General features: G+C 45.8%; 2 protein-coding genes across 2 annotated transcripts in view; one reads left to right on the top strand and one right to left on the bottom strand.

Moving 5' to 3' along the window:
* Nucleotides 1–3,333: 3,333 nt before the first annotated feature.
* On the top strand, nt 3,334–7,052 carry KLHDC7B (kelch domain containing 7B). The gene has a single exon (XM_021687842.2). The coding sequence runs from the start codon at nt 3,334–3,336 to the stop codon at nt 6,922–6,924; it is 3,591 nt and encodes a 1,196-aa protein (XP_021543517.2). The 3' UTR covers nt 6,925–7,052.
* Nucleotides 7,053–8,368: 1,316 nt separating this feature from the next.
* Nucleotides 8,369–24,312, bottom strand: part of SYCE3 (synaptonemal complex central element protein 3) — a 19,325-nt gene continuing 3,381 nt past the window's right edge. The window contains exon 2 of the mRNA XM_021687853.1: nt 8,369–8,526. Coding sequence (XP_021543528.1) covers nt 8,369–8,526 — 158 coding nt within the window. The remainder of the gene's footprint in view (nt 8,527–24,312) is intronic.

Below are 24,312 nucleotides of genomic sequence, written 5' to 3'. Positions count from 1 at the left end.
CTCCATTAATATCAGTATTAAACTTCACAGCCACATTATTAATAATTATTTAAGTAAGTTTTTCAATACCACATCTTAAAGTCGTGTTCATGTTTTCATCATTCCCATATTGTTGAATGCTTACATGTTTTAGTTTTTTTCCATTTTAAATCATATTGTATTGTTTATTTTTTTTACGTAACTTTTTTCTTTTTTGTATAAATCTTTTCCCATGTCAGATGAATTCCTTAAGAAGCAGTCCCTGTAGGGTGTGATTATTTAATCTGGGATTTATATTTTCTAAGTCTTAAACATTATTCTAGACTTATTTATACATATATAAAATTACATGCATACTTCTAAGTATAGGATTATATATTATATTCTTTGTTTTATATCATTTCTGATTATATAATATTTTCTGCTTTTAGAAATTCCAGTAATAGAGAAACCCTACATTTGATGAGGTTTGCTGCTCACCTTATGTATATTAGCTCTCCATTTGGAATTATGTCATTATGTCACTGTGCTTTTCTTCCACTAAATGTTTCAGAGAAGGCACACTGGTGGCCAGGGCACCATCCAGCTTTGTTCAGGCTCAGTGACCAGGTAGCACTGGGTTCCTCTATGAGTGGCTGCAGTGGATCAGCTCATACATGGATACATCTTCTATTCCTAGGCTCCCAGTGTATGGATAATTGGTTGCTGATAAGCAGGAGACTCATCCGTTCCTGTTTTGGACTGTCTGAGGAAACAGAAGCTTCAGGTACTAGGCATGAATCCCTCTCTATTCCTTGTGTAGACTGGAACAGGATTTCTGCCTCAGCAGGATGCCACTAATGGTCAGATCTACTTTCTTGATGTTTGTTTTTCCCCTTAATGGTAACTTTGATATTTACATTGTCTCATAGCACAACTAGAACAATTTTTGTTTCACAATTTGTCTAGGTGACTTCATGTTCTGTCACCTTTCCAGCAGTACTACATTTTTACATTCTCTGGGAAGTTAGGAGGGCGAATCTCCCACAATTTAGGGAGGTAACATGTCCCCAGTCACCTTCCCAATAGGGATTTTCTCCGTGCAGTAGAGTTTCGCCCTCCCCCTGGATTTTGACAAAGGGAGGTGTTTTCTTTCCACAGAGGATGGGACTAGACCCTTCCTTGGTCACCTGTGCCACCAAGACCCATCAGAGTCCTTGACACCTTGTGAAATTGATTGGGGTGATTTTCTGTGCTTGGTTCCTCCCCCCATAGTACCGTAAGGTATCACTTGCTGGACACTTCTCCTGTTCTCTGACAGCAGGCTGGGGCTCTGCTAACAACAGGTATTTTCAGAAGCTTGGTAGAAATGCCTGATAGGGTATGGCATGGCCTATAAGGAGGTGCAGGTGGGCTTGTCATCTCCAACTTTTCAAGGTCTCTGGACCCCAAACAACCAAGAGGCAGAACCTGAGACTGGGACAGGAATAAGTACAATGTCCATAAACCCTGCCACCAACTTGAGGTCCACCTTAAGGCATGAGCCCTCCTTCCACCCTCTTACTGTCATCTAATATGTTCAGGGGAGCTGGGAGGTGACCAGATGGGTGAGGTACCTGAGGTCCAGCAGAGCCCAAGCTGGGTGCCAGGGACGCTCCTTGGCCATCTCCTCACTGCCTGAGTCAGGGAGAAGTCCCGTGTCCTAGAAAAAGGAATGAATACATGTTGTAGGGGGTCTGGCTTTGTCCCAGAGATCCTGGCTCTTTTTCATATCTGGGCCCCACTTGTCCCAAGACTTATTCTTGAGATGAGGTTAAGTGAGAAGCAGATGGAGGAGACAAGGCTCCTTCCCTGAGAAACCAAGCTGAGGGAAGCCAAGTGCATGCCCAGCAGAAGGATCTACGTGCTGACCTGTAAGGGGGCTGAGTTCCAGTGAGGACACTGGAGTGGAGTGATTTGGCTAAGATGAGGGAAGGCCAAGGAATGAGATGGGATACCCAGAAGTCAGGCTGATAGATTACCTGGGGTCAGAGGAGGGTCTCTGAGGGATGCTGGGGGCTGGCTGGTGAGGTAACAGGGGTAAGAGGAGGCTGGGGTCAGGGCTTTCTGGGGGCACCATGGAAGAGGCATCTGAGCAGTCAAGATGGTCCATAGGGTGCAGGGGGAGGCCCAGGAGGCTCTAGAAAGGGCAGGTGGGTTGTAATAAGCCAGGCCAATAGAGAAATACAACTTTTGGATTTTCTTTATTTTGTTCATTTTTTTTCTCTTGATAGCTTAGAAAATTCCTTTAGAAAACTCTATCCCATCTCTGCTGAACTCAGGGTAAGGGAAGTCCAGAGGCTGCTGGAAGAGGGGAGATGGGGGCTTTAGCCTTGGCCCCTCTCAAGCACCCTTATGCGTCCTGGGAGAGAACAGTGCAAGTCTACTTCACACCTGAGGTGACAGGAGGATGCACTTTCTTTCTTTCTTTCTTTCTTTTTTTTTTTTTTTTACGATTTTATTTATTTATTTGACAGAGAGAGACAAAGCGAGAGAAGGAACACAAGCAGGGGGAGTGGGAGTGGGAGAAGCAGGCTTCCCGCGGAGCAGGGAGCCCGATGCGGGGCTCGATCCCAGGACCCTGGTATCATGACCCAAGCCGAAGGCAGACGGTTAACGACTGAGCCACGCAGGTGCCCCGAGGATGCACTTTCTAAGGCAGTGCTTAGTGTCAGGATGCATGCCCTCCATGGTCTCCCTCAGTCTGAGACCAGCCTGCAGTGTTGGCACGATGGGGTGTGTGCCTCTCCCACCCCTCCCCCGCTGGCCCACAGTGGAACCATCTTCTTGGGTTTCTGGTAATTTCATCAGGGCTGCATCATGTTGCTAAAGCTGCAGATAACATCTCCCTGTGGGTAACTCTTCCCTGAAAGAGCCCCTGAGGCTGGACCCAGGCTCAGAGTTGGAACAATGGGGTGGAAGTTTGGGGGGGTCTGAGGGTCTGTAGGTAGAAGCAGGTTGGCTGGGATCTGGAACTGTGTTGAGGAACAATGCCATTTGCCACTGGACCCCATGGCAAGGCGAAGGGGGCAGGTGGGCCTGGAGAGGCCCCTGAGCTCCTGGAGCTCTTGGATATTATACTGACTCCTGAGAGCTCTGCCTAGCTCCACTGACAGACCCCCATCCAGGCACGGGCACGGAGACCCACCCCATCCTAGGCCAGGCAGAGCGACTGTCCCCCAGCACAGGTCCACCTTAACTGGGCAGCCCTGTGGGCGGAGCTCATTGTTGATGCCGTCTGTGCAGACCTGAGCGCAGCACCGACTTGCAGGACGCACACACACGCAGCTTCCCGCCTGCTGACCCGGCTCCTCGCTGCATCTGCAGCCCAGCACCATGATCCAGGGTGCCTCGGGGCCCGGTGGCCTCAGCTGGGGCTGGGGCGGGCAGGATGACTGGGACGGCGCTGTCCTGACCCTGCTGGCGCTGGCTGCGGTGGCCGCCTCGGCACTGGCCTTGCACTGGTTTGGCTCTGGGCAGGACCAGGAGGCAGCAGCACCCGCATCCACAGCCCCTGGGGCCCAGCCTTCACAGGCAGGAGGAGCCAGGCCCGCCCTGCCCCTGAAGTCCAAGGTCAGTGGTGGTGTTGAGGGAAGCAGCCCAGGGCAGGGGAAGCCAGACCCTCCGGAACGTGGCCAGGGGAGTCCGGCTGCAGCAGGGGCCCAGGATCCGAAGCTCCGGGGAGGTGGCCGTCTGGCTGCCACAGCTCTACCTCCACTCAAGACACCTGGTGAGGTGACCACTGGAGGGGCCTTGGGACAGCAGCAAGGTAATGCCAAGCCAGAAGCCCCCCGAGGCAAAAGAAGGGAGCCTCTCGGGCCAGGTACTGCCCTCGTGGGTAGAAGCAAAGTGGGGGGGACGTCTGGCCCCCTCCTGATACACTTCACCCCTCGGAGTCCTGGCAGACAGATGGAAGGACAAGTGGAGGCAGGAGGCGTCCAAGTCAAGGTGCCAACTCACCAGGGCCTGGTCCACACCACAGAACAGGACACCAGTCCCTGGCAACGAGGTGTAGGGTCACCTGGCTCACTAGAGAGAGGCCCCAGCAGCCGGCGGTGGCAGGTGGACCACAGCTCAGGAGATAGAAACCGCCACTTCCCGAGGTTGGACTCCCTGCGCCTGGGAGCTGTGGTGAGCGTGTGGGATGCTGTGGATGCAGGCAGCAGCCTCTCCACAGGCTCTCAGAGGCCCCCTGTTCCCCAGGAGCCACCTCCATCACACACCACGCAGACTGGGCCCTTGGCTGAGGGCACAGAGAAGGGGTGCAGGGAGAGCAGCCTCCAACCAGCCCCAGTCCTAGCTCTGGAAAGCAGGGAGCCTGGGTCCCAGGCTCCCAGGGAGGCTCAGGGATCTCCAGCCTCCGTGGAAGGCTGGCCCTGGGAGAGGAGGGATTTTCTTGTCACCAGGAGCTTCAGCCAGGCCCCAGGCTCCATGGGCCCATGGCCAGAGGGGTCGCAGTGTGGACACCCACTCTTGTCTCAAGGGCGGGGGACCACAGACGCCAACGACGCAGTAAAGGCTGGGGCTAATGGCTCTGGAGATGGCTCTTTCTTCAGCTCAGGGCCCGGTGGGACAGAGGAGCAAGCGGGCCACGGCGTCAGAGAAGGGAGAGAATCCCAGCAAGGCCAGGGGGAGCAGAGCAGTGAGCAGGAGGGAGACCTTCAGGACAGAGGAAAGCCCTCTACAGACACCGTCCAGGGAGCCCCCTCCTTGAGTCCCTTAGGCACACCCTCTCCACGCTTCCCTAAGCCCCTTCCACCCTTGGCTTCCCCTCTGACAGTACGTCCCCAAGGAGGTCTCTTACCTGTAGGCCCAACCTCCTCACCTTCAGACTCTTTGTCCCTCAGAGTTAGCCAGGGTCCTGTGGAGGATGAAACTCACAGGCCAGTGCAAGCCCCAGCTGCAGCCCCAGCCCCAGCCCCGTCCGCTGCCCTAGCCTCAACCCCAGCCCCAGCCCCAGCCCTAGTGTCAGCCCCAGCGCCATCCTCAGCTGCAGCCCCAGCCCTGTCCCCTGCCCCCAGTAGTGGGTCAAGGCCTACGGCACAGGACCACAGTGTGGCTCTCCGCAAGGACAAGCAGGAGGGGCAAATCTCAACCAGCTGGGAAAATCTTATTTCCATGGTTCTTAGGAGTCACCCTTTCCCCAGGCAAGAGAGACCCCAAGGGAGAGCCCCAAGGGCAGCTCCCGAGAGCCCTAGAGATCCCAGCACTGGTGCACCCTCTGAGAACAGAGAGTCTGCTTCTGCCCCTGAAGGGGCCGCCCCCAGCCTGGAGGTCAGGAATGGCTCCTCAGGGGCAGACACAGAGGCTGGACGTCGGCAACAGCAGAGCCACTTGGAGACCAAGGAGGCTCCCATCCCAGAGCCTCCCTCAGGTCCGAGAGGAGATGCAGTCGAGGAGAAGCGTGCAGAAGACCCTCTGTTGCCGGGAGCTGCAATGCCCGGGGCCCCATCACCGCGCCCTGAGCGGAGGCAGCCAGGCCCCCAACCCTCCCCCACTGGGAGGGGCGCCTCACAGCCGGTTCCGCCGCCGCGGAAACGCGGCGCGTGTCAAAGAGCAGAGAGCTCCGAGCGCGGTGTCCGCCAGGGGGCGTCCGCGAGGCGCCGGGGAGAGGCTCCAGGGGAGAAGCCCCGCCCTGCAGGCCGCGGGATAGTCGTCCCGGGAAAGCAGAAGGAGGCCCGCAAGCTCATGGTGCTTCTGCAGAGGCCGGGGCGCTGGGGGGAGGGGGAGGGGCCCTGGAAGCCCAGCCCCCTAGCCCGCGAGCCGGCTTCGGCAGCAGCTCTACCACAACGCCCGGACCTGGGCAACTGCCTGGACGTCCTGGCCTTCGCCCAGCGGCACGCGGAGCCCGGCCTGCTGCGGGAGACATACGCCTTGATGAGCGACAATCTGCTGCACGTGCTGGGAGACCCGCACCTCTACCGGCAGCTGAGCGGGGCGGACCGGGAGCGCATCCTGAGCCTTCGGACTGGCCGGGGCCAGGCGGTGCTGGGGGTCCTTGTGCTGCCCAGCCTCTACCGGGTGAGCCGCTCAGGGCTCACCAGGGGCCCTTGTGGGGAGGAGGCTCCTACTCCGGGGCCTGCACCCCTGCCTCCGCGCACGCACCTGCACGTGTTCAACCCCCGAGAAAACACCTGGCGGCCCCTGACTCAGGTGCCGGAGGAGGCCCCGCTGCGGGGCTGTGGTCTCTGCACCATGCACAACTACCTGTTCCTGGCCGGGGGCATCCGTGGCTCCGGTGCCAAGGCCGTCTGCTCCAACGAGGTCTTCTGCTACAACCCGCTGACCAACATCTGGAGCCAGGTGAGGCCCATGCAGCAGGCCCGGGCCCAGCTCAAGCTGGTGGCTCTGGACGGGCTGCTTTACGCCATCGGTGGCGAGTGCCTGTACAGCATGGAGAGCTACGATCCGCGCACGGACGCCTGGACCTCGCGCGCGCCCCTCCCTGCAGGCACCTTCCCTGTGGCCCACGAGGCTGTGGCCTGCCGTGGGGACATCTATGTCACTGGGGGCCACCTCTTCTACCGCTTGCTGAGGTACAGCCCTGGGAAGGATGCATGGGATGAGTGCCCCTACAGCGCCAGCCACCGGCGTTCCAGCGACATGGTGGCGTTGGGAGCCTTCCTCTACCGCTTCGACCTGCTGCGGGGCGTGGGCGCTGCGGTGATGCGCTACAACACGGTGACCGGCTCCTGGAGCCGGGCGGCCTCCTTGCCACTGCCCGACCCGGCCCCACTGCACTGCACCGCGCTGGGCAACACCATTTACTGCCTCAACCACCAGGTCACGGCCACCTTTACGGTCTCCGAGGGGACTGCCCAGTTCCAGGCCAGGGAGCTGCAGCCCTTTGCTCTGGGGAGTAAGGGCGTCCTCTGTCCATTCATCCTGACTCTGCCTGCCACCGACCCCCTGCAGACTGCCCTCTGAGCTGCTCTCCGGGGACACCCTGGGGCTGGGGGTCTGCTGGCAGGTGGGGCACAGAAGGTGGCTGGGATCCAGAACTTTCTGCCATTGTTTCTGGGACAGCTTTCTTTTTCTGTTTTAATAAGACTCATGATTTCCCCCTTCCATACCCCCCAGCCCTTAAAAGAGACCTCTCCCCCTGGGAGCTCAGGCTCCTTGTACCTACCTGTGAGCTGGTTGTGGGCCATCCCTACCCCGTTTCCCAGCCTCCCACCACAGAATGCTGTCTACTGCCTTTATGACTTAGTTGTTGCCCTCACACCTCAGCTGGCTCACATAGCCCCTCCTCCAGGATGGTTCTCCTTCTCTGGGCTCCAGGGCCAGGCTCCCTCTGGCAGCACCGCACTGCCTGGAAAAACATCTGTCTGTGGGTCTACTGGTACTCTGAGAGCCAGGGACTGATGATGTGTCCTTAAGGACCAGGATTTGGCCTGTGGAGGAGCTGAGTGACTGCTGAGCAGAGGAAGGAGGTGGCTAGAAACAAGTCACACTTCCTGTCTTTTGTCCCTAAGGCTCCAAGCTGGGCAAGGAGTCTATAAGGAAGTGGGAAGGGGGAACAAGGAACAGAAAAGTCCCCAGGAAAATGTCTTTGCCTCAGGCCTCAGGAGCCTGGCTTGGCCTTGGGAACAACTCTGTAGCCCTCCTTTGTCTGATCCCAGAGGTCTAGAACCCTTGTCTATGAAACCATTCTGCTGTCTGCAGCCCCTGACTGTAACCCCAGCCCAGGCCTGGCCAGGACCACTTGGGCTCATGCCCCTCTGTGGGGTCTCTCCCACCTGCTCTGCCCCTCTAGAAGCCAGCCTCACTTCCCACCAACGCCTGTTCTTACGTGAGACCCAGGTTTCCCCTGAGCTCTTTCCCTTATTAGCTGTGGACTTAGAAGAGACATCTAATTTCATTCTTCTCATCTGTGAAATGGGGACAATGAACATCTGTTACTCAGGAGAGTTGTGAGAACATAAGGTCACATATGTGAGCACCTAGCACAGTGCCCAGGATGAATAAACAATGTTCCCCTTTGCCTGTTTTGGAATCCACCATAGGAAGGTAAATAAATCTGACTGAATACTGCTACCTGTCCCACCCTCTGACCTGGTTTGTCTCTATCTGGCCCTGTTTTTGCTTTTTATTCTATGCTTGGTGCTACTGGCACCAAATATGTTTAATTCATTGAAAGCACCTGCATCTTATAATTCTCATTTTTGTTCACAAGGTTGGATATGCTGCTGGGTAGGACAGAAAGGGGTCCTCAGGTTGTTCTTAAAAATAAGTTTATTGAGAAACAAGTACTGTTAATACAGCTATATATTTCGGTCGCTGTTACTCTGCCAGCAGAGAAGGCTCCAGGCCTTAGGGGCTTCTCCACATTGGCAGATGGCAGCATGGTGGCCGTGGGTGGGCAGGGGGCCTACTGTTTATGCTTGGTCTCATTGAGCAGCTCTTGCCAGTTCTTCTCCATCTCCTCCTTGCAGTTGAGGAAGGCATCCTCCAGACGGCGCATGGACTCTGCCAGCGAGGGGTTGGTGCGCATCACCACCATGTCGTAGGCCATCCATGTGGCTTGCACTGCAACAACCAGACAGGCCCTGATCAGGCTGCAGAGTGGGGCTGTGGCTCTGGAACACCCCAGGGAGGGCCACATGCCTCCAACCATGCTAAGCATCCCAGGGACTAGATCCTGCTGAGTTGCCCAATTTCTCTAAGGAGAGAAAACTGGTAGGCTACATGTTATAGCGTTCATAAAAACCTGTATTAAAACTTCTCCCTACACAGGGCAGTACTGAAACTTCCCTGACCTCACACAGGTCTTAACTTCTGGATGCATCGGCCCATGACATTAAGGCTGGACGCCAGTCTGATATAAAATATTAGGAAAAATTAGAGCAAACATAGGTCCTTACCAGCAGTTCATAGCTAGTGGTTGCAGGGTGAACCCTGAGGAGTCATAATGCTTATCCAAGCTCACGTAGGAGTGACTGCTCTTACTCTAGCAAGGTTCTGAGCCTCATGTTACCTCATGCATAGTGGCCTGGGAGGCCTGCTCACCTCCCTCTGGGTACCACTGTGCTTTCATTAGGGCCAGTCCAAAGAAGAGACAGGCAGAATGAATAATAATAATTGCACATGAATATCTACACATGACCAAGGTCAGCAGCATGACAGACTTGATGTTTTACAGAAAGTTATATCTGTTTGGTTAGGGAAAAATTGTTAGAAAGGCTATGTGCAGTATCTCAACAGATAGAGGGCATTTGGCTATATAGCTTGTACAGGAATTCTTGAACTTTTGGATGCATGAGAGTCACTTGGGAAACCTGTTGAAATGTAGGTTACTGGCCTCTCCCACAACTCAAAGAGGTTCTTTTTTCTTTTTTAAAATTTTTTTTTTAAGATTTTATTTATTTGACAGATTTATTTATTTGAGAGAGAGAGAGACAGCGAGAGAGGGAACACAAGCAGAGGGAGCGGGAGGGGGAGAAGCAGGCTTCCCGCAGAGCAAGGAGCCCGATGCGGGGCTCGATCCCAGGACCCTGAGATCATGACCTGAGCCGAAGGCAGATACTTAACGACTGAGCCACCCAGGCGCCCCATCTTTTTTCTTTTTTTAAAGATTTTATTTATTTGACAGAGAGAGAGAGAGACAGAGAGGGAACATAAGCAGGGCAGAGGCAGAGGGAGAAGCAGACTCCCCACAGAGCAAGGAGCCCAATATGGGGCTCGATCCCAGGACCTCAGTATCATGACCTGAGCCAAAGGCAGATGCTTAACAACTGAGCCACCGAGGCGTCCCTCAAAGAGGTTCTTATTTACCAGGTTGGGAATGGTGCCCAGGAACCTGTATCTTAATAAGTAGACCACCCTTTCAGACCACCTGGACAGCAGGTGGAGCATGCACCTGGGAGTCAGAGCAGTTGGCTTCTGGGCTCTCCGCTTGCTACCTATGTGGCCAGGAACAAGTGATTTAAATTTACTAACCTCATTTGTAAAGGATAGACAACGTCCCAATCTCACAGCTTGCTATGAAGATTAAATGGATGATATATGTAATTTGCCTAGAACATATTAGGGTGTTCAAGATAGGAGAAACTCTTACTACAAAATAAATAATTGAGATATTCAGGGCAAAGGGTTAGGGCAGTAAGAAATAAAAATTCAGGAGAAAAAAAGAGCTTGCAGAAATGAGTCTCATATTGTTCTGCATGGCAGTTGGAATTCTAGCTCTGAGTTTCCTAAGGCCAAAGCAGAGGAAACATGCTCAGGTTTAAGACTCAGTGACCATAAAATAAAAACAAACCCATTAAGACACTTTTATCCTAAGAAAAAATTGTCTGATAGGTGTATTTTTTGAGAAGTATGTAATAGAGTTGAAAATGTCCTTGACAACATCCTATTTTATTTTTTTAAAAGATTTTATTTATTTATTTGACACAGAGAGAGAGAGAGAGAGACAGCGAGAGAGGGAACACAAGCAGGGGGACTGGGAGAGGGAGAAGCAGGCTTCCCGCGAAGCAGGGAGCCCGATGTGGGGCTCAATCCCAGGACCCCGGGATCATGACCTGAGCTGAAGGCAGACGCTTAATGACTGAGCCACCCAGGCACCCCATCCTATTTTATTTTTTAAAAGATTATTTTTAGAGAGAGAGAGTGCAGGGGGAGGGGCAGAGGGAGAGAGAGAGAATCTCAGGCAGACTCTGTACTGAGCACAGAGCCCAGTGCAGGAGCTCAGGCTCCCAGGTCCCTGAGATCATGACCAGAGCCAAAATCAAGAGTTGGCTGCCCAACTGACTGAGTCACCCAGGCACCCTGACAACATACCTACTTTAAATACAAGGTGACTCTTCTATGTCTATAGTTGTATGTAATCACTGGCAAAAAAAAGCTGTTGGCACAGTGCCAAAGCACAGTTCAGAGGAGGCAAGTCAATGAGAAGCCAAAACACTGTATCAAGAGCAAAGCCCTCTTTGATTTGATCCAAGGAAGAAAATTCAGGATACACAGAATAGGAAGGACTCATGATCGTAAGAAAATCCTCCAGAAATATATGTCTCTTGAGTTCCCAGGACCCCAAGATCATGATCTGAGCTGAAGGCAGATGTTTTACTGACTGAACCACCCAGGTGCTCCCCTATAAGGTCATATTTTAAAAAATAGTGTGGTATAGGGGCACCTGGCAGGCACAGTTGGTTAAGTGTCTCCCTTCGGCTCAGGTCATGATCCTGGGGCCCTGGGATTGAGCCCCTCATCGGGCTCCTTGCTCAGCAGGGAGTCTGCTTCTCCCTCTCTCTCTGGCTGCCGCTCCCCCTGCTTGTGCTTGTTCTCTGTCAAATGAATAAATAAAATCTTTTAAAAAAATAGTGTGGTATAGACAAATAGACCAATGGAAGAAAAATAGTAAGCTCAGAGATAGACCTAAGTATATATGGAAATTTAGTATATGATAAAAGTAAAACCAAAATCAATGAGAAAAGACAGTTACTAGAGATGAATTAAAGATATAAATATGAAAGAGAAAATAACATCTGTGGGTCAAAATTTAGCAGAATATCTGTGATCTTGGGACTTCTTAAAAACCACAAACCATAAGGTAAAATATTGGTGAGTCTTTCTATCAAAAAATTTTTTTCATCTAAGGACAACATGGACAAAGTTTTCATACAAATGATAGAAGAAATTTATAATGCTTAAAGATGATAATGGGTTAATATCTATAATATACAAGAAAGTACTTCTAATCAATAAGACAGAAAATCCAATAATTAAAAAAAAACCCGGAAAACAACAAGTGTTGGTGAGGATGTGGAGAAATTGGAGCCCTTGTGCATGCACTGCTGGTGGGGATGTAAGATGGTGCATCATTGTGTAAAACAGTTTGACATTCCTCAGAAAGCTAGACATAGAATTACCGTATGACCCAGCAATTCCACTTCTAGGTAATATTCCAAACAACAGAGAGCAGGTTCTCAAACAAATACTTGTATACACATGCTCATAGTAGCACAATTCACAATAGCTAAAAGGTGGACACAATCCAAATACCCATCAAAAGATGAACGAATAAATAAAATATGATATATCCATGCAATGGGATAATTATTTAGCCATAGGAAGGAATAAAATACGAATATATTCTATAGTATGGATGAACCTTGAAAATATTATGCTAAGGAAAAGAAGCCAGAGACAAACTGCATTTACATATTATATGATTCATTTATACAAAATACCCAGAATGGGTAAATCCATAGAGACTGAAAACAGATTGGTGGTTGCCAGGGGCTGGGGATAGAGGTATATGGGGGTGACGGTTTAGGGGTACAAAGTGCCTTTTTTAAATGATGCACATATTTTGAACTAGATAGAGTTGGTGTCTGTACAGCATTGTGAATGTGTTAAATGCCACTGAATGTATACTTTAAAATGATTACATGGTGTGTGAATTTCACCTAATTTTTTAAAATTTAAATTTAAGATGTAGGTATTATAGTTATCTTCATTTATCAGAAGTAGAAACAGAGGCGCAGAGAGGTTAAGTAGCTGCTAAGGTCACACAGCTAATAAGTGGCACAGGTAGGATTTTACCCAAGTAATCAAGCTCCAGTGTCCATGGTTGTTTTTTTTAATTATTTTTTACATTTTATTCCAATAACTTTATAGTTCTACCCTTCACATTCAGGTTATTTATTTATTTAAGAGATTTTATTTATTTATTTGAGAAAGACAGAGTGAGAAAGTGGGAGGGAGAGGGAGAGAGAATTTGAAGTAGACTCTCTGCTGAGCACAATGTGGGGCTCAGTCCCACGACTGTGAGACCACGACCTGAGCCAATACTAAGAGTTGTACACTGAACTGGCTGAGCCATCCAGGAGCCCCTGGTTATTTATTTTTAAGTAAGCTCTATGCACTACGTGGGGCTTGAACTCGTGACCCCAAAATCAAGAGTCATATACTCTACTGACTGAGCCAGGAAGGCACCCCACCAGTGTCCATATTTTTAACTACCTACAGTACACTGCTTTTTATGGTCCACAAGAAGAAATCCAAAAGACTAACAAGCATATGGAGAAAGTCTGGAACTCTACTCAAACAGATCCTCATAGTACAGTTGAGTTTAAAGAGGAAGGTACAGGGGTGCCTGGGTGGCTCAGTTGGTTGGGCGACTGCCTTCAGCTCGGGTCATGATCCTGGAGTCCCGGGATCGAGTCCCACATCGGGCTCCCTGCTCGGCAGGGAGCCTGCTTCTCTCTCTGGCCCTCTCCCCTCTAGTGCTCTCTCTCTCATTCTTTCTCTCTCAAATAAATAAAATCTTTAAAAAAATAAAAAGGAAGGTATAGGTTGGAGATATAATGCAATATAGTTTATATAACTTAAAAATACAAAAGTACAAAATTTACAAAAATACACAGAAAGGGGATAAGCAAAAAAAAAAAAAAAGGAAATAAAGGAATGGAAACAAATAAGTGAAGATTGTTATATGGATCAATGATGATAACACACTGTGAACTGAGAAGTAAGCCAAACTCTCTGCCAGAGAACAATTAAGAAAACAAATCAACAAAACCCAAATCATTAGAAAACAACAAATGAAGGACCCACTATAGTAGAGAGAGGATTATCTATTATCTATTATCAATCCCAAATTGAAAAAAAAAATGTCCTCACTGTACCATGCAAGGAGGTGCCAAGGGAAACAATCATATTCCAATACTTATTTCACTGTTAGCACTGTTGTAGGCAAGGAAGATGTCAAGAAGCTTAAGACCCAAGCTTTCTCAAAACGCATAAAAAGTTGGGATGCTGGGGTGGCTCAGTCAGTTAAGAGTCTGACTTCGGCTCAGGTCATGACCCCAGAGTCCTGGGATCGAGTCCTGCATCAGGCTCCCTGCTCTGCGGGGAGTCTGCTTCTCCCTCTCCCTCTGCTGCTCGTGCGTGCGCTTGCTCTCTGTCAAATAAATAAATAAAATAAATAAATAAATAAAAATTCTTGTGTATTTGTGTGTGTATGAGAGTGTGTTATGTGTGTGCATATGTGTGTATTTGTGAATGTGTATGTGTGTGTTTATGAGAGTGTGTTGTGTGTGCATGTCTGTGTGTATGTGTGTGAGTGTGTGTGTGTGTGTGAGCCCACTTTCTGGGCTCTCTGTTGTATTCTGTTGCTCAACTTGTCAAAATGACACTGTCTTAACTATACAGTTTTATAATAAATCTTGCTAATGTTAGGGTAAATTCCCTGTCCTTGTCTTCCTCAGAAATATCTTAGCTATTTTTGGCCCTTAAGTCTCTCATAAATGTTTAGAATAAACTTGTCAAGTTCCATGAAAAACCCTATTAGGATTTTCACTAAAACTACTTTAAAGCCTAGGATGAAATCTGGGGAGAATAGACACATTGGTTGCTCTAAGTCTTTCTATTCATGAATGTTGCTATATAGCTCCATTATTTGATCTTTAGTATCTGTTAGTCAAGTTTTAGAATTTTCTGCATATAGGCCTTGTACATTTCTTGTTAAATTTCTTCCAGGGGAATTCATTAGATGTGTGTGTGCACACGCCTGTGTGTGTGTGTGTGTGTTACTGTTGTAGATGCCTTTAAAAAATGTGCTCTAATTCTTTGTTGCTGGTAGGTAAAAATGCAATTAACTTTGTATACTGATCTGCAGCCACCTTGCTAAGCTTTATTATTTCCAATAATATATGTTTTATTTTATTTTTAAAGATTTTGTTTATTTATTTGACAGAGAGAGATACACAGCGAGAGAGGGAACACTAGCAGGGGGAGTGGGAGAGGGAGAAGCAGGCTTCCCGCCGAGCAGGGAGCCCGATGCGGGGCTCCATCCCAGGACCCCGGGATCCTGACCTGAGCCGAAGGCAGACGCTTAACGGCTGAGCCACCCAGGCGCCCCGTTTTATTTTATTTTTAAAGATTTTATTTATTTATTTGACAGAGAGAGACACAGCGAGAGAGGGAACACAAGCAGGGGGAGCTGGAGAGGGAGAAGCAGGCTTCCCGCTGAGCAGGGAGCCCGATGCGGGCTCGATCCCATGATCCTGGGATCATGACCTGGCCGAAGGCAGACGCTTAAAGACTGAGCCACCCAGGCGCCCCGGAATATCACTTCTTTTTTTTTTTTTTTAAGATTTTATTTGACAGAGAGAGAGACACACAGCGAGAGAGGGAACACAAGCAGGGGGAGTGGGAGAGGGAGAAGCAGGCTTCCCGCAGAGCAGGGAGCCCGATTCGGGCTCAATCCCAGGACCCTGGGATCATGACCTGAGCTGAAGGCAGACGCTTAACGACTGAGCCACCCAGGTGCCACCTCCAATAATATGTTTTAGATTCTCTTCATAAACGTGGTATCCAACCTCCAAGTTGACCCCCGTAGTCCCTGTCTTCTGGTAATCACATCCTTATGTAGTTTTCTCTCACATTGTACTAGCATAGGTCTGTGTGATGAGTAAAATATGGCAGAAATAATGGTATGTCACTTCTAACATTAGCTAATAAAAGACTGTACCTTCTGTCTTGGGCAGATATATATACCTATATACATATAGTATTATACTCTGTTTATTATATTATATATAATTGATCTAGGGGAAGTTATGTCATGACCAGCCCTATGGTGAGACCACATAGAAAGCCTCCTGCCAACAGCTACATGAGCTTGGAAGGAGATTCTCCAGCCTCTGGTCAAATATCCAGAGATTGAAACAATGGCCAACAGTTTGAGGACAAACCCATAAAAAAATATACCCAGAACCACCCAGCTAAGCCATTCCCAGATTCCTGATCTTCAGAAACTGTGTGATAGTGTTTCTTCTTTTAAGTCGTGAAATTTGGGTTAATTTGGAGCACGATGCTTCTGTAACAAAGCCCTAAAATGTAGGAGTGACTTTGGAATGTTTCGGTGGATGGAAGCTGGAAAAACTGTAAGGACTTTGAGGAAAGTATTAGTGCAAGTTTAAAATGCCTTGAACACACTGTTCATAGGATTTGGGAGTTTGAAAAGTCTGCCAATAATAAGTATTTACAGAGAAGTGAGGAAACTCTTATTGGAAGCTGGAGGAGAAGGGATACTTGCTATGTGGTGGCAGAAAATTTAGCCACATTGTCACAGGAAGTAATGTGGAAGGGAGAAAATGTACTTCATGAACTATTCAGGATTTACCTACATGTATAACATTTATTTGTTTTCCATTGCCTTGTGCATTTCAGACCTTCCTTCTGAGATCATATTCCCCTTACTTAAGTAAAATTTTAGTAGTTGCTTTAAAGCAGGTCTCTTTGTGACAAATATTGTCAGTTTTTGTTCATTTGCAAATGTCTTTATTTTTCCCTCATTATTATTATTTTAAAAAGTTTATTTATGGGCACCTGGGTGGCTCAGATGGTGTGTTAGCGGGGAGCCTGCTTCTCCCTCTGACCCTCTCCCCTCTCATGCTGTTTCTCTCTCGCTCGCTCTCTAAAAAATAAATAAATAAAATCTTTAAAAAAGAAAAAGTTTATTTATTTATTTTTGAGAGAGAGAATGAATGGGGAGAGGGGCAGAGAGAGAAGCAGGCTCCCTGATGAGCAGGGAGCCCGATGCAGGACTCGATCCCAGGACCCTGGGATCATGACCTAAGCTGAAGGCAGACACTTAACTGACTGAGCCACACAGGCGCCCTATTTTTCCCTCATTACTGAAAGATAATTTTGCTGGATGCGTAATTCTGGGTGAATAGTGTTTTTATGACATTTAGATATTATTCCACTAACTTGTGGTTCTCATGATTATTGCTGAAAAAGTCTACTCCAGTTGTCACTCCTTTTAGTTTTCTTTCTCTGCATTCCTGTAGTTTTTCTCTGTCTTTGGTGTTCTGAAGTTTTACTATTATGTGTCTAGGTATAGATATCATTTAATTTTCCTTAGGATGTGTTTTGTTTCTTGGATCTGTGAGTTCACTTTTCATCCATTCTGGAAAACTTGAGACATTATATTATTAAATATTGTTATTGTTCCATTGTCTCTAATGTCTTTTTTTTCCTGAGATTCCAATTAGATATATGTTAGACATTTTTGGTCTATATCACTAGTCTCTTCATACTTTCACTTTCTTTATCTCTTTTTGATGCATGATTCTCCAATTGATTATCTCTTCAACTGCTGTTGATTTCTTTTTCTTTCTTTCTTTCTTCTTTTTTTAAAGATTTTATTTATTTATTTGTCAGAGAGAGAGAAAGAGAGAGAGAATGAATGGAGGGAGGGGCAGAGAGAAGTAGGCTCTCCGCCGAGCAAGGAGCCTGATGTGGGACTCGATCCCAGGACCCTGGGATCATGACCTTAGCCGAAGGCAGACACTTAACTGACTGAGCCACCCAGGCATCCCTTTTGATTTCTTTTTTTATCTTACAATACTTTTCCCTTTGAGGAAAAGGCTTTGAGAGGCTCCATTTGTTGTTGTTGTTGTTTTCAATCTGTCTATTCTCGAGTTTCTTTTATGCTCAGCTTTGTACTGGCATCCATACCTCTTCAGCCCTTTTATACATAGCTATTTACACTCTGCATCTGACATCATCTACAGTCTGTGGAGATCTAAATATGTTGACTCTTGTTTCTGTGGACTTTCGCTCACAGTGGCTTATCATTTCAGGTATTTTGGAAGGCAGCTGTGCTCACTACTATACCACCAACGCTGTATTTGGTATTTATCTGTGAGGTCATCGCTGAGGTAGCTTCCAATCTCCTCCACACTGCTATATAATCTTTCTAAAACATATATCTCTTTATGTCATTCCCCGCCTAGCTTTCTTCAGTATTTCTCTGTTAACTACAGAATGACTTCTTAGTGGGGTACACAAAGTCTTTCATGGTCTGACCCCAAATGATTTATTGAGATTTATTCTCTACCACGTCCACTTGTAGTTTATTCTTCAGTAGTTGAAACTTCAACCAACTTTTTTTTTTTTTTGAGAGAGAGCGTGTTCGAGCAGAGGAGGGGCAGAGGAGAGAGAGAATCTTAAGTCGGCTTCATGCGCAGCAGAGAGCCCGATGCAGAGCTTGATCTCACCACCCTGAGATCATGAGCCAAAATCAAGAGTCGGACGCTTAACTGACTGAGCCACTCAGGTGCCCCCAACCAACTTTCTTACACTTTTGTTCCTTGGCACAAATTGTTCTTTCTGTCCAAAGGCCTTGCCCATCACCTGTCTGTATGGGAAACTAACAACTCCTGTTTCAGAGAAATGCTCCATGCCTCCTCTTAAAAATTTCTATAATTTACCAGACAGATTTCAGCCATCCATTCTAAATCCCACTGGAGCTTTACTACCCCTTTATTATAGCAATTAATATAGTATACTGTATTTATATGTTTATACATTTATTTCCCCATTAGACTATAGGCAACTTACGTACAAGACTTGGCATGTGTTTATTCAGGAGGTACTTGTTGAATGAATGAATGAATGGTGCTTTAACTCTGCCACCAAGTCTTGATCTTTCTTTGAGCTCTGGGATTATATTTTTCCAGGTTTTTTTGAAGTAAAATTGAGAGACAGAAATTGTATTTACAATTTACAATGTGATGTTTTGATAGATGTGTGCATGGTGAAATGATTACAACAAACAAGCTAATTAACATCTCCATCACCTCACAGTTATTATTTTGTGTTGAGAACACTTAAGATCTATATACTTGGTAAATTTTAAGTATACAGTACAATGTTAACTATAGTCACTATGCTGTACATTAGACATTCAAAACTCATGCTATCTTGCATAACTGAAACTTCGTATTCTTTGGCTAACATCTTCCCATTTCCCCCCTCCTTAGCCCTGGCAACCATCATTTCACTCTTTGCTTCTATGAGTTTGAGTTTTTTTAGATTCCACATATAAGTGGTATCATACAGTATTTGTCTTTCTGTGCCTAGCTTATTTCACTTAGCAAAATGTCCTTCAGATTCATCTATGTTGTCACAAATGGCAGGATTTCCTCTTTTTTTTTTTTTTTTAAAGATTTTATTTATTTATTCACGAGAGACAGAGAGAGAGGCAGAGGGAGAAGCAGGCTCCCAAGGAGCAGGGAGCCCGATGTGGGACTCGATCCCAGGACCCTGGGATCATGACCTGAGCCGAAGGCAGACGCTTAACCATCTGAGCCACCCAGGCGCCCTGGGATTTCCTCTTTTTTAAGGCTGAACAATATTTCACCACATAAATATACCACATTCTCTTTATCTGTTTATCCACTGATAGACACCTAGGTTGTTTCCATATCTTGGCTATTGTGAATAAAGCTACAGTGAACATGGGAGTGCAAATATCTCTTTGAGATACTGATTTCATCCCCTTCATTTCCTGGATACATACCTAGAAATGGGATTGTTGATCATATGGTAATTCTATTTTTATTTTTTTGAGGAACCTCCGTACTATTTTTTTTAAAGATTTTATGTATTTATTTGAGAGAGAAAGAATGAGACAGAGAGAGCATGAGAGGGAGGAGGGTCAGAGGGAGAAGCAGACTCCCCGCCGAGCGGGGAGCCCGATGCGGGACTCGATCCCAGGACTCCAGGATCATGACCTGAGCTGAAGGCAGTTGCTTAACCAACTGAGCCACCCAGGCACCCTCCATACTATTTTCCATATGGCTGTACCAATTTACATTGAGCTCTATGATTATATTTTTGACAGTGTGTAGAATATCTCCACCTTTGTGTAAAACGGATACTTCAACTCAGCATGTCCATAACTGAACTCACTTTCCCCCATCTCCTTCCAAACCTGCTCCTTTTTAACTCATGCCCATATTTTAGTCTTAGCTGAGAAGTCATTTACTCTAGGGTGCCTTTCTTGGTTCCTTGTTTTATTTTATTTTTTTAAAATTTTTATAAAGACATAGTTTTTTTTTTAAAGATTATATTTATTTATTTTGACAGAGAGAGACACAGCGAGAGAGGGAACACAAGCAGGGGGAGTGGGAGAGGGAGAAGCAGGCTCGCCGCTGAGCAGGGAGCCCGATGCGGGGCTGGATCCCAGGACCCTGGGATCATGACCTGAGCCAAAGGCAGACGCTTAATGACTGAGCCACCCAGGCGCCCCTTAGCTCCCTATTTTAAGTTGGGTTCCCTTTTTGGCTATCTGATAGTACCATGTAAACTATTCCATCTTAATATTCATCAAAAGTAATTATTTTTAAGTTATTTTTCTTCCTTCCGTGACCAACAGCTTCAGGAACAGGGACCTCATAACAATACTGCTGCAGGGCTGTACACTGGGAAAAGGGAAATAATCAGACTTTTTGGGGATTACTGGACACTGGCTCTGAACTGATACTAATTCCTGGAGACCCAGAAAGCACTACCAGTCAGTAGAGTGATCTACCAGTCAGAATAGGGGCTTAAGGAGGTCAGGTTGTCAATGGAGGTCTAGCTAATGTCTTTCTCACTGGGCTCAATGGGTCTCTGAACACACTTTGTGAAAATTTTCCCAGTTCCAGTATGCATAATTGAAATAGATCACTCGGCAACTGGGAGAACCCCATATTTATTCCCCGATCCATGGAGTGAGGGTTATTAAGGTAGGGAAGGCCAAGTGGAAAACACTAGAACTGCCTCTACCTATGAAAGCAGTAAAGCAAAAGCAACACTGCATTCCTGGGGGGATGGTAGAGATTGGTGCCACGAGTAAGGATTTGAAAGATGCAGAGGGTAATTCTCTCCACATTCCCATTCAGTTTGTTTGTTTAGCCTGTACAGAAGACAGATCTTAGAGAACGACAGGAGATTATTGTAAACTCAGTCAGATGGTGTCTCCAGTTGTAGCTGCTATTCTAGATGAGGTTTTGTTGCTTGAGCAAATTAACGCATCCCCTGATATCTGATACGCAGATCTATTGATCTGGCAAATGCTTTTTCTCTATACTTAGTATAGAGAAGTATACTTGGTAAAGACCACCAGAAGCAGTTTGTTTTCTGCTGACAAGGTTAACAACACATCTTCACTATCCCAACTCAGGTATATCAACTCTCCAGCTCTATGTCATAATTTAGTGGGCAGGGACCTTTAATGCTGTTCTTTCCACAGGACATCAAGCTGGTCCATTACATTAATGATATTAAGCTGATTGGACCTGCTGAGCACAAGAAGCTGGACACAGGAATATATACTGTATGAGTCCATTTATATGAAACTCTAGACAATTATATCAGTTGTTGCCTGGTGCTGGGGAAGGAGGAGTGGGAATTGACTGGGGAGGGGCAGAAGAAAAACTTTTGGAGTGATAGAAATATTCTGTATTTTGACAGTTGTGTTGGTTACACTGGTGTATACATTTGGCAAAACTCAGTGAACTGCACACTTAAAATGTGTTTATTTTATTGTTTGTAAATTATACCTAAATAAAGGTGACTTAACAATAAAAAACAAGAACAGGATTTATCAATTCTTATGGGTTGCAGTAAAAATATCTAGAGATAAATCCACTGCCCCAAATGTTTTCATGACTTAAAAAGGAATAAAAGTGAATGAACAAAGCATTCAACGCGAAGGTTTAATAGAACAATAGTTAAAAAATTAGGGAAGACAGGAGGAAAAAGCCCAGAAATCCAATTGAGTTCAAATACGGAAAAATAAATACATATTGAGATGCTTTCCTGGCCCAAATGCCCTTCTCTGAGAATTTGTCTTCATCCACAGGTCCTACAGATGGGTTGAACTTTAACTTCCATGTTATCACCCATGTGGCTTAGCCAATTCTGGTTATGAATGATGTACACTACTGTATATGCATACTTTTCAGCATTTAAAAGCAATAGATTGGATGTACACATAGCATCTTGGAAAGAGCTGACATACATAGTTCTGAATTAAAAAAAACAAATAGCACGAGACATATAACACAATACTATTTATAGAAATTTAAAATAAATTTATAAAATAGCAATATACATTTCACAAGAACATACACACAAAAAAGTATATATTAGAATTGTTGTCTATGGGAGAGAGGGAAGGGAATGGGCCATGGGAATAAGGGAATAAAAAAATAAACTAGAGGGGTCCTTCATGGACCAACGATCATAATGTATCATGAACTGAGGGGTATGATAAAATCAGTTTTCTACAGCTGAGATTGAAAATGGACAAACAATTTGTTCTACAATAGCACAGTCAGCGACTAGAGGAACAGTCTTGAGGAACCAACAGAAAATAAAATGGAAAATAACAGAGTAGTAAGACAGATTACAGAGATGATGATACAGAAGATAACACAAAAAGAGATGTACAATATGGATAATTGGAATTTCTGAAGAAGTAAACCAAAGAAATAGTACAAAAAGTATCCCAAGATATGATAAATGAAAAAGTTCTTATAAAAATTACTAAAGGGGTGCCTGAGTGCCTCAGTCAGTTAAGCGTCCAACTCTTGATTTCAGCTCAGGTCATGATCTCAGGGTTGTGGAATTGAGCCCTGCATGTAGCCCTGTGCTGGGCATGGAGCCTGCTTAAGATTCTCTCTCTCTCTCTCTCCCTCTGCCCCCTACTCCCATTTGTGCTCTTGCTCTCAAAAACAAAAACAAAAACAACCCCCCCCCCTCAGAACATACTAAAGTCTACAGATCTTGAGGTCTAATGTATCCCAGAAAAAGTGTTAGAAAATATTAACACCAATCTTATGCTGGTGAAGTATAGAACTTCCAGAATAAAGAATCTTAGAGGCAGAAAAAGTAAGTCACTTTCAAGAGGAAACACATGGGCAGGCCTCACACTATTCTACAGAGCCACTAAATGCTGAAAACATCTTCTAAGTTGTAAAGAAAATAGTCACCTAACCAAATTACCATTCAGTTATAAATGTAGACAAATTTTTAAAAATTTTATTTTTAAGTAATTCCACACCCAACGTGGGGCTTGAACCTACAACCCCAAGATCAAGACTCACACACTCTATCGACTGAGCCATCCAGGTGCTCCTGCCTTTACAAATTCAGGAACATGATATCCATAGCTATAGTTTCTAGGTTTAAATATTTGAACTATTTGAATACAGAATGTGTAAATCTCAACAACTGTAGGATTTATGATTAGAGAACAGAATGTTAACTGTTGTAAATATTATTATTATAAATGTCATTTGTAGTTGATAATGAACAAATACTAGTATAATGAATGGCAGTTGTGCATCAGTTTCTTCATCTGTAAAATAGGGATAGTAAGAGTCCTTATATCTCATACAAGTGTTGTGAGGATTAAATGAACTACTTAATGTAAAGTGCTTTGACAAGCATCTAGCATTTAATAAGTACTGAATAAATGTTATTGGTTAGTATTATTAGATCCTGAACAAAATAAATGAAATAGCTGAAGAAATAACATGAATTTCCTTAATATTTTCCCACAGACTTAATTTTGGAACAATCTTATAGAAGCTAACGTGTTTTTCATGGTGAAGAAATATTTGTTTAAAGTGAAGAAGTCCTAAAAATAAATAAATAAATAAATAAAAGTGAAGAAGTCCTGGGATTGAGTCCTGCACTGGGCTCCCTGCTCAGTGGGGAGTCTGATTCTCCCTCTGCCCCTCCCACCTGCTTGTGTTCTCTCGCTCTCTCTCTCTCTCAAATAAATAAATAAAATCTTAAAAAAAAAATAAAGTGAATTTCTTCAGTTTTGCTTCAATTTATATTCTTCAGTAAAATTAAGGGGAATACTCTATTTTAAAAAATAGCTTATATAGTATGATTCCATTTTAATGAAAGCATATCTTTCAAAAAAAAAAAAAGATTCCTCCATGCATCAACCATTGATCCATCATTCTATTTTTGCATAGATAGAGACTTGCCATAAAGTTCACCAATGTTAACAGTTAATTCTGGGTGACTGAATTTTGTTGATTTTATTTTTTCTGTTATTTCAGCTTTTATTTATTTTTGAGAGAGAGAGAATCTTAGGCAGGCTCCATGTGATGTGGGGATTGATCTCACAGGACCCTGAGATCATGACCTGAACCGAAATCAAGAGTTGGCCGCTTAACCGACTGAACCACCCAGGGGGTCACCCCTTTATAACTTTTAGTTTTGCAAAGCTTCCTAAAGGATCTTTCCTCTAGTCTTCCCTCTCCAAACCATCCCTCCTTGGTTATCAGAGGTATCTTTCTTTCTTTTTTTAAATTTTTATTTTATTTTATTTTTTTAAAGGATTTTATTTATTTATTTGACAAAGAGAGGCACAGCGAGAGCAGGAACACAAGCAGGGGGAGTAGGAGAGGGAGAAGCAGGCTTACTGCTGAGCAGGGAGCCCAATGTGGGGCTTGATCCCAGGACACTGGGATCATGACATGAGCCGAAGGCAGACGCTTAATGACTGAGCCA

Source organism: Neomonachus schauinslandi, chromosome 5 (genome assembly GCF_002201575.2).
Source record: "Neomonachus schauinslandi chromosome 5, ASM220157v2, whole genome shotgun sequence".
Lineage (NCBI taxonomy): Eukaryota > Metazoa > Chordata > Mammalia > Carnivora > Phocidae > Neomonachus > Neomonachus schauinslandi.
The sequence above is the reverse complement of the archived record's forward strand: the minus strand, read 5'-3'. Positions and strand labels throughout refer to the sequence as shown.